This window comes from Micromys minutus, assembly GCF_963924665.1.
Source record: "Micromys minutus genome assembly, chromosome: 10".
Taxonomy (NCBI): Eukaryota; Metazoa; Chordata; class Mammalia; order Rodentia; family Muridae; genus Micromys; species Micromys minutus.
This window is the reverse complement of record NC_137979.1, coordinates 13,930,114-13,940,537: the sequence shown is the minus strand read 5'-3', so window position 1 is coordinate 13,940,537 and position 10,424 is coordinate 13,930,114. Positions and strand designations below refer to the sequence as shown.

General features: G+C 53.1%; 1 protein-coding gene across 3 annotated transcripts in view; it reads left to right on the top strand.

Annotated features, from left to right (window-relative positions):
* Positions 1-3,022: 3,022 nt before the first annotated feature.
* The window catches only part of SLC5A10 (solute carrier family 5 member 10), a gene marked incomplete at both ends in the record, with an annotated part of 43,130 nt that continues 35,728 nt past the window's right edge, over positions 3,023-10,424 (top strand). For all 3 annotated transcript variants that reach the window (XM_080922988.1, XM_080922989.1, XM_080922987.1), the window contains 5 exons: positions 3,023-3,133; positions 4,827-4,898; positions 5,502-5,606; positions 5,951-6,010; positions 6,157-6,261. In XM_080922988.1, coding sequence (XP_080779114.1) covers positions 3,023-3,133; positions 4,827-4,898; positions 5,502-5,606; positions 5,951-6,010; positions 6,157-6,261 — 453 coding nt within the window. The remainder of the gene's footprint in view (positions 3,134-4,826; positions 4,899-5,501; positions 5,607-5,950; positions 6,011-6,156; positions 6,262-10,424) is intronic.

Below are 10,424 nucleotides of genomic sequence, written 5' to 3'. Positions count from 1 at the left end.
TTCTGCAGAGTTACACATTCCCTCTGGGCAGTTCAATACCTGCTTCTCTCCTCTCCTCTGCCACCCACAAGGGAATCAGAAACACCCTGACTCCATAAAACCTCCCCCTTCCTCCTCTGTAAGGAGTGGCCTGTACTCTGCGTTGTCTGAACTTCCTCAGTGTTCATGCCATGCCGCTGCCCATTGGCCTGTGTTAATGTGCTTCTTCCAATGAGCCTCTTACCCAAAAGACAGTCCACCTCAGTCTTCTATTCCACTGCATGAAACTACCCGTCCTTCTCCCCGGACACCACATCCCCAGCCTCATTGTCCACAGCTCCTTGTCTGGGAGGCTGTGGAGGGTATTTCCAGTCTTGCTCAACTCCGCGTGACTGCTCCCTGTAGGTACCGAGAGGCACTTGACTGCGGTTGAGCAAACAATACGTCGTAGATGAAGCTCGGTTTGGCCTTATGCTTACTCTCCCCCCCCACCCCCCGTTGAGAGCGTATGGGACTCGTTAATACAGGGCTTCCAGCTCTTTCCAGCTCCTCCTCACAGTGCACTAGCCAGACCCATGCCGCAGTTCCAGGACACCCAAGAGAGAAAAGTCCTGCAGATGTCTCCCCACAAAGGCTATAGCTGTTTCCAACTTGGAGGAAACTTAACTAGGATAGCCTCTCATTCACTTCAGGTGACCCCTCTTGAGAAGGAGCCTCTCTAGGATGACCCAGAAGAAGCTGCTCTCTGGTCCAAATCCTCTAATGGAGGGGTTCCTCCATTTCCTCCATGGCGATCAGCCTCCCTCCCTCCCACGTGAATATGCCCCCCTCCGCGGTGAGTTCTGGAAGCCACTCCTGGCCTGCCACAGCCTTTGACCTGGCTGTGCCTGTCAGCTCAATGCCATGCTGGGTGGGCGGCAGTGCTGTGCCCATTACACATTCGTCTTGCTCTGTGTAACTGATGACCGACTCATTCAGAATGTGGTTCTCATGAGTCCAGGGAATGTCTCTTTGGATAGATGGATGGATGGTTCTGTGGTTTGAACACATGCCCCAGACCTTGCTTATTAGAAACTAGAACTACAGTGTCAGGTGGGGACTTTAAGAGATGATTAGGGTATGATTTACCTGACCAACAGGCTACTCACCAGTGGGTCTGTTTTTGAAGGCTGGCTGATATCTCTTGGGTACGTGCCTCTCTGCCCTGTTTCTGGAGTTTTAGGGTTGCCCACCAAAAGGAAGGGCCATTTTAGATGTGTCCCTCTGACCAGTTCCCAGAGCAATGGGCTGCGTGAATCTTTGTTCTTTATAAACTTCCTAGTCTGTGGTATTCAGTTACAGTGACAGAAAATGCACAGAGAAGCTGATAGCTTCTCAACAGAGGTAGAAAAATCTATGTCTTGGGTTCTTGGGCGGAGTTGACCAGAACGACTGTGCCCTGTTTCACATGTGTCAAAGTGGGTATGGTTGGGCACAGGAGCTGGGGTGTTCAAATCCTTCAGGGCAGAGCAAACAAATCTGTTTTCTTTTGAAACTGTTCTTTGACTGGAGACAGGAAAGGTTATCGGTCAGTCCTTACTTCCTGCTGAGGAGAGGTGCCAATGGCTGTTGCTTCAGCCACTCATACAGATGGAACAGACTCAGTGTCTTAGTCACTGTTTGAACAAAGCAACTCTTGTACAGGAGAGCGTTTAACTGGGGCTTGCTTACAGTTCAGAGGGCCAGTCCATTGTCTTCACGGCGGGGAACATGGCCACAAGCATGACACGGGAGCAGTAGCTGAGAGAGACCAGGGCTAGCGTGGGCTTTTGAAACCTCAGAGACACATTTCTCCCAATAAGGCCACACCCAATCCTTCTAATCTTTTCCAATACTGCCATTCCCTAGTGACTGAACATTCAGATATATGAGTCTATGGGGGGGTATTCTTATTCCAACCACCACACTGTAAGTCTGGATGTCACCCAGTGGGCCTTTCAGATTGGTACAAGTGGGTATTTGGTTCACAATCACTTGCACTGAAGCCAGCTTGCAGGAGACAGAGCCATTTAAGCCTGCTGAAGCCTGTGCTCAGTAGAAACTCGAATTTCCTGTCTTGGTCTTCTCCTGCACAGAAGAGTTAACCTTTAGTCTCTGCTCAGAGTTGCCAAGTCGTGGGCTAGGTGAGTTTACAGGCCATACGTTCCTGGTGGTAGCCACTCACTCATTAACACGTCTGAAAGTTAAACTCCAACCAAACACTTCACAGAGCATGAGGCAAGCCATTGAGCGGCGCATGGGGCAGTTGCTGAGTACTAATGTTCCTGGTGACTGGATGGCAGGCCTTGGCGGAGTGTCAGCGAAACTAGGGCCACCACTGCCATCAGACTGAGACCCAAGTCTACACCTACAGGGAACTTATCTCTGCCCCGTGAACGGTGGGGACAGACAACTTAGCCTTCATTCTCTGTTTCCCTGCCTAGGCTTTGATCATGACACCAGAGCAGCTACAGAATGAGAAGGGGGGCCTCAGTATTTGACAGGTATTGGCCCAAGATGGCCAAGTAGTAGAGTCAGGTATGCCTCTTGCTAGAAAACAGTAGATAATGGCGACCTGCCATAGGGGCCGCTCCTGCCATTGTCAGGAGCCACGATCTTGAGTTTGGATCAGTCCAGTGTCAAACCTGTCTCTCAGAAAGATGTCCCTAGAGGTGAGGCAGCCATCCTCAAGTAAACTAAATCTGGGTGACGCTGAACGGGGTGTTGGCATTTCACTCAGCTGCTCCCTTTCTCTCCCAACACAGAGTTTAGGACGGTGCCTGTCCTCTGCTGTCCCCATTCCTCCCAGATCACCCGAGTTCCTGTCCTCTGGGGTTCACCTGCCATCGCAGAGCGAAGGGGCGATCTGTCTGGGCTTTGAAGCAGTCCCTTGGCAGGAGGCCACGCCATGGGCTGCAGATGTCACTTTCTCACTTGGTTTAATGATCAATTCATTCTTCTCAGAAAGCCCTTCGCGACCTCGCGTCCCCTCAGTCCCCGGGCTCGGCGTGGTCTTTGCGGCAGGATGGCTGACAACTCCACTGGGGACGCTCCTGTTCCGGGAGCCCAGCTGAGCATCACCGACATTGTCGTCATCTCTGTATATTTTGCCTTGAACGTGGCCGTGGGCATATGGGTGAGAACCTGCGGTGGCCCACTAGGCTCTCAGGCAGAACTGGGGCCAGCACATCCCCGGGTCTTATTTGGTAACCTGCTACCTGAACACTGGAATTATGGTGATACCCCAGCTGTGCCCAGAATCCAGAGGTGGGAGGGGTTGGAGTTTAGAAACTACTGACTGTCCTGCCCTGCTCAGTAACTCCTGAGCTCAGTCTCTCAGACAGGTAACCAAGCCGGCAGGAGATCCATTGATAGCAAACACCCTGCTGTGTAGTTGTCAGGCCCTTCCTAGTACCCCACCCCAACCTCTGGGGAGCCTGGGCTTGCATGCAGATATCCAGGGTGCACAGACTGGGAGTGGGCCCTCCTTGGTGTCACTTTGATGCCGTCTTTAGGGCACTCCTAAGTGGGAGGCAGTGCAGCAAACCAGCCTGGCCCACCCACTGCACCAAGTTCAGGTCGGTTCCTTGCCTCATCCTTTCCCCCTATAAATGCTGTTCCAAGATAAGAGCCTGGGGAATGAGAGAGGAGACATGTTTCGTAAGGCAGAGACAGCACCTACTTCACAGTGTGAGGTCTGCCAACAGACCTGGGGAAGACAGGACCCTGCTGCCACTGTTGGATCAATAGCAGTGGTAGTACCAGTAGGACTGTAGTGGTTAGCAATATGGATATAGTGTTGATGGTGAGGTGGTGGTGGTGAAGGTGTGGTGGTGGTGGTTGTGATAGTGGTGGAGGTGTTGGTGGTGCTGATGGTGGTGGTGGTGGTGCTGATGGTGGTAATGGTGGTGGTGGTGGTGGTGGTGATGATGATGGTGGTGGTGATGGTGGTGGTTATGGTGGTATGGTGATGGTGGTGGTAGTAGTGATGGTAGTGGTGATGGTGGTGGTTATGGTGGTATGGTGATGGTGGTGGTAGTAGTGATGGTAGTGGTGATGGTGGTGGTTATGGTGGTATGGTGATGGTGGTGGTAGTAGTGATGGTAGTGGTGATGGTGGTGGTTATGGTGGTAGTGGTGATGGTGGTGGTGGTGATGGTAGTGGTGGTAGTGGCAACACAAATATACTTTATTATGTGATCAATGTTAAGTGACTAATGGCCCACTGTGGCCAACAGCACAGCTGGGCTCCTCTCTTACCCCAGCTCTGCTTGTTTCTTTTGTACTTTTCAGATCCTGCTTTGGCTTGGTTTGGTTTTAATTTTCATTTGATTCTATACAAGTGGGTGTTGCATCTGCGTGGCTGTCTGTGCACCATGTGCACACCTGCTCGGTATCCATAGAGACCAGAAGAAAGTGTCAGAGCCTCCAGAGCCAATCTGTAGATGCTAGGAATTGAATCCAGATCTTTGGGACGAGCAGTCACTACTCTTAACCACTGAATCTCGTGTGTGTGTGTGTGTGTGTGTGTGTGTGTGTGTGTGTGTGGTATAGTATGTGGTATGTGTGGAGTGGTATGTGTATGAGTTTATGTATGTGGTGTGTAGTATGTGGTGTGTGTGTGTGTGTGTGTGTGTGTGGAGTGGTGTGTGTGCATGTATGGTTCATGTGTCTGTGGTGTATGAGTGTGTGTGTGTGTGTGTGTGTGGACATGTTATTTCTTTGCGGGTCACATGCATTGCAATACTGAGTATGGAGGAGCTGCTAGGCATTTGCCAGCGGCAGCACATCCTCTGGTCATTGCGGTTTCTGCCTTTGCTCTTTTTGCAGTCGGCTTGTCGAGCCAACAAGAACACAGTGAGCGGCTACTTCCTGGCAGGCCGGGACATGGCTTGGTGGCCGGTGAGTCCACCCACCTTCTCCATTCTCCTTTGTCCACGGGGCTGACTTCATCAGAATCTGCATCCCTGAGGACTCTATGTGCCTCAGTCAAGGTCCCCTGTCTAATACCTGCTCAATAAGATAAGCCTGGGCTGGAAGAGCCTCCCAGCTGCTTGTGTAGGGACAAACTGCTACAAGTTCTGTAAAGGGCTTTGGAGGCTGAAAAACTCTGGGTTTTGTTCGTTTGTTTTGTTTTTTAAGATTTATTTATTTATTATATATGAGTACACTGCAGCTGTCTTCAGACACATCAGAAGAGGGCATCAGATCTCATTACAGATGGCTGTGAGCCACCATGTGGTTGCTGGGATTTGAACTCAGGACCTCTGGAAGAGCAGTCAGTGCTCTTAACCACTGAGCCACCTCCCCAGCCCTGTTTGTTTGTTTTTGTTCTTGGCCTTGTGGCCTGCCTATGGGCACCCCAACTATTACACCTGAGCTGGGATCCTTATATGTGAACAAGGTGTGCTCCCCTTTAGACCTGCCATGTTGGAGGAGGTGCTTCTGGTTTCGGGGGAGCTGATGTAATGGACTCACAGTGATCACGTTTTCTTCCCCCTGCAGATTGGAGCCTCGCTCTTTGCAAGCAGTGAGGGCTCTGGCCTCTTCGTAGGATTGGCGGGCTCAGGCGCTGCTGGAGGCCTGGCTGTGGCGGGCTTTGAGTGGAATGTGAGCCTCAGAAAACGGGCACAGGCCGTGGGAGGGATGTGGTAGGGGGTGCCGCCACACTGACTGGCCCCTGGATAGGGTGGCTCCTAGCGATGTGTATCCTTCAGGGTCTGACAGACTGTGACACGCAGCATTCCACAGCAAGCCGGTCTGTAGATACAGAAGGCTGGGCAGCCCGGCAGTCTAGAGACATCCATAAGAGAGAGAAACTCCCAGCTTCTCACAGCAAAGCAGGAGGGCTGGGGGTAACCTCAGCACTACTAGTCTCTGCCACATCTGGCTGTGTGCCAGGGCAGGGATAGGAGAGCTGTGCCCATAGCCCTCCCGCGCCTCTGTCCTCACAGGCCACCTATGTGCTTTTGGCGCTGGCATGGGTGTTCATACCCATCTACGTATCTTCAGAGGTGAGTCTCTCCTTGGGGCCATGGCTGAGGCTGGACCCTCACCGTGTTGGATGGGACGGGCAGGACCGCTGGATGGAGCTGGCCCTTCCCGATACTGACCTCGTTCCTTTGAGAACATTTGGCCCTCGTCTCTTCTGCCTCCCCAGATCGTCACCTTGCCTGAATACATTCAGAAACGCTTCGGTGGCCAGCGCATCCGCATGTACTTATCTGTCCTGTCCCTGATGCTGTCTGTCTTCACCAAGATATCGGTGAGCTGCCCTAGCCTGCTCCCGCGTGGAAACTGTCAGGATCTGGGGGTGCGGGCACAGGGCATGGGAGGGGCCTTAGAGACTAGCTCATCTGGGAGTAGGGAGATGAGATCCGAGCTATTCAGAGTGAACCACATCTTACCGCTAGAGGGAGCCAAAGGCCGCATGGTGCCTGCTGGTACCCTGCCCTAAGTCTAACTGGGCCTCCTGCCTGCCTACAGCTTTCTCTTAGGACCTGGCCCTGAAGTATTAGAAGCAGGAAGCTCACTTCCAATCTTAAAGTAGGAGCTCAGGGCCTGTCTGGTGCAAAGCACCTGGTTTTACTGAGAGGGAACCTGAGGTTGTGGGGAAGGTCAGTGGGCTTTGTATTTGTGGTAAGCCCAGTACAATTCTTCAGGGATGCCTAACCTCCCATCAGCAGCAGGCTCCTGAGAGGAGCTAGAGCCGGAGTCAGCCACTGAGGGAACCTGCCCAGCCTTGCCCTCTGCCTCCTGTGGAGGATGCTGACTGTTTCCCACAGCATCAGCAACAGCATACCACAGCCTGTCCTTGACATTCTGCGCTGTGGGGATTCCTCTCCAACCTGGAGAGGCCTGGCTTTGAGTTACACCGTCCTTTTTCACTCTTCCTCTCACCTCTACCCCTTTTCTCCCCAAACCCACCTCCTGGAAGCCAGGCAGAGTGAAGAAAGCCTGCTTCCAGCCAGTACAGGGGGAGAGATGGGACTGGGGCTCAGTGGAGAAAAAGAAGTGATGGTCAGGGAGGTGCCAAGGAAAGACAGGGGGCTATTGCTTAGGACACTTCCAGGGTGGGAACCTCTGAGAAGCTAGGTCATTCATAAGCTGTGGTGGGAACTGGTGCACACTTGCAGGCACGTTCTAACATTCACCAAACCAGCCAAGTGCCACATCTGTCTCTGAGACAGACAAACTGTTCTGAAGGGCAGCCGTGGGCTGTGAGGTCAAGGAGCACCAGAACTTGAGTTATCGGTTTGGGGGTGGCCAGGGTCAACTTTGCAGAATCTCTCAGCTGAACTGAGGATGAAGGAAAAAGGAAATGGGTTGAGTCAGGGTGGTTCCTTTCCTATTTAAGACCTTATACTGGGAGGCTTCAAGTGGCCCACTGGGCAGGACTTCAGAGGGCAAGGGACGCTCAGTACATAGGAGGGGCCTTAAAGACAAACTCATCTACCGGCTGCTGAGTCCTTCACCAAGGTTATGGTGGCCAGGCCAAGGTCAGCTAAGATCTAGGTCTCTGTCATAACCACAACAACCAGAATGTGGCTTCAGACTCTGCCTTGTGGGTGACTCGGAGTTACCAGCCGTAAATGGGGAGCAGTCACGTCAAGGTCCTGCCTCAGCACCAGGCAGCTGCCTGCTGAGGCTGAGGGGAAGCGGGAGGAGGCACTAATTGCTGTGCTTGGTTTGGGAGAGGCTGGGCCCGCCCTGGGTCTTGGCTTCGGAGTGGAGCTATTTGAGTGCGTGGGCCACACTAGGCCCAGACACGGAGCCCAGGAACGCCCTGCCTGTCTGTACAGCCTGTCCAGGCAGAGGTCACAGGGCCCTCCTGCTGCTGTTGTTCAAACAGGAGCACCAGCATGCAGAGATACACGGAAGGTGTGGAAAATCACAACCCGAGCTCGGAGCCAGGAGTCTGAATGCAGCTCCATCGCTGTGGGGCTCCGGGCAAGTCGTTTAACCTCTGGAAAATAGGGAAGAGAAGCATGACACCACATGCCCCTCAATAAATGCTCACCATGACCCACAAAATGATCCACCACAGCGCTCCTGTGACCTACCCCACTGACCTTACCTCTCCCTCTCCCCTAGAGCTGCACACTGCACATCAGTCATATCGGGCTCCATGCGCTTCCATAAACACCAGTGCCGCAGTCTCTGCACTTGTCTCCACGGTTGCTCTTCTCTGGGGATGCATTCTCTACTTCAGCTCTCTGCAGCCTCAAACCTCTCCTGCTACACCCTTCTCCACAGGTCTAGCCCCCTTACTTTCTCTCCCTCTTTCTTCCCTCCCTTGACATTTTCATGTTGTGAAAGTTTGACTTAGAAAGTCATAGGTGAGTGTAGTGACTCATCCCTATAACCCCAGCATCTGAGAGGCTGAGGCAGGAGAATTGCTATGAATTCAAGGCCAGCCTGGGTTACAGAGTAAGACCCTGTCTCAATAAGTCAAACAGAAAGGATCTGCCCCTCCATCCCATTCTCTCTCTCTCTCTCTCTCTCTCTCTCTCTCTCTCTCTCTCTCTCTCTCTGTGCTATTGTGCACCCATCCTGCCCTTAGGATGGAAGGAGATAACAGACAAGAATTGGCTCCCACACCCACCCCCTCCTCCCTCCCTCCCCCACCCCCTGTGGAGGTCTAGAGAGTAAATTGCTTCATCACTGAACACCACAGCCTCTGTCCTGACTCAGTCCTGCCAACCATGGACAACAGTGCCATGGGACGGGATGGGTTTAGCCTGTAGGCTTCACCTCCATTCTCTAATCTAGGAAGACAAGCCACTTGCTGTGTGCCTAACATGTGCTTGGGTATGGGTGACCAGGCCAGCCCTGAATGCAGTTTCCAGACAGGCCTGAGCCTGGGATGCCCCAGCTTCCTTTACCTCCCGAGACACAGCATGAAGGGTGGAGATGCAGTGTTTCCTACGGCAACACCAGTGGTTCAGCTCAGAGCTGTGAGTCCAGTGGGGGCTGCACCCCAGGGGGGTCTTCCTCCCTCTTTCACACCCCTCCTGTCCAGTGAGGCAGAGTGGAGCTGAATTCAACACTGAGCTCTTCGGGGCACCCCAGCCACTGGGTTCCTCCCCAAGAAGCTCGAAGGTCCAGGGTCCCGCAGCAGGAAAAGATGGTCTCATCTGCTTCCTGGCACCATGGGACCGTAAGCAAGGCACCTGCTGTCCCATGTTGACAATCATCTGCTAGAGGCTGTGAGCATTAGAGGAGCCACTGAATATGTGACCCTTGGGATGGTGCTTGGCACACAAACATGTCTCCACGATCAAGGCAGGCAATATGGGAAGAGCATCCTGGGGCCAACTGGGCTTTGAGAATCAGGTGTGTACAAGACTAGGCAAGGAACCCCTGTTGAGTTTGGCCGAGCATGGCAGTGTTGCTGGAGTAGGGGTTGTGATTGGGTGAACGTGGGCCAGTCAGAGCCCGCAGCAGCAGTAGCAGAGGTCTGACTTGCCTCAGACCTGAGAATGACTCTTTCTTTTTAGCACATGGATGCCCAAAACTCTGGGCTGTGTCCCCGAGTTTTGCTGTGATGGGAAAGTTCCTCTCATCTCCTGGCCTTCATCTCCCCACCTGTTTTGGGGAATTAGGTTAGACTCTGTGGCTTCCCCCAGACCACTAAGGAAGGTCGGCACAAAAGACAGGAAGTCCCAGGGAGGGTCCTTGTCTTCTGGACTTTTAATGCCAAGCTAATGGGTGACAAGTTGGGGGAGCTGCAGGGTGAAAGGCTGAGTGCTTCTGGCTGGCTGTTAGAAGCAGGTTTGTTTCACTTAATCCCAGCTCATATCCACTAGTGCCCTGCTTTAAGATAAGGACCATGGTGGCCCAGGAGGAAGGTGACCTGCTCAAAAAATACAAGGTGGAGCCACATAGGACAGACCTAGGTCCCTGTAGCTGAGTACAAGTTTGAAGCTTAGGCTAGTGGGTGCTCAGGCAAGCCTTACCAGTGGGTCTCCCTTCCTGGCTGATGAGCAGGGCCCAACCCCACACCTCTGTGCCAGTCCCTTTCAGCTATTCCTATAGAAGGCAGGAAGGACAGCCATGGGTGAGGTGTGGTATTGCGGGTCACAACGGAAAGCCTGGGAGGTAGGAAGCAGAGAGCAGAGAGCTTGAGGCCCAGGGACTAGAAGCTGAGGCCTAGAGGTAGCACAGTGCTGGAAGTGAGTGGCAAGGCAACAGCCAGGAAGGGACATTTGGGATAGCTGGCTCTCCGGCAGTCTCCTTTTTCCACCCTTACTCTGGCCAAATCTCACCTGGTGACACCAGGTGCCCACACATGTCTGGCTTTGGACACCCCACACACACCGTCCCACCCCTGAGCCTCAGCCTCTTCAGTCATACTAAGCAGGGTCTTGAAGAGTCCTTTCTCCTCCGAGATGTAACATTTCTTCTCAGGCTGAAGGCTGACTTCTC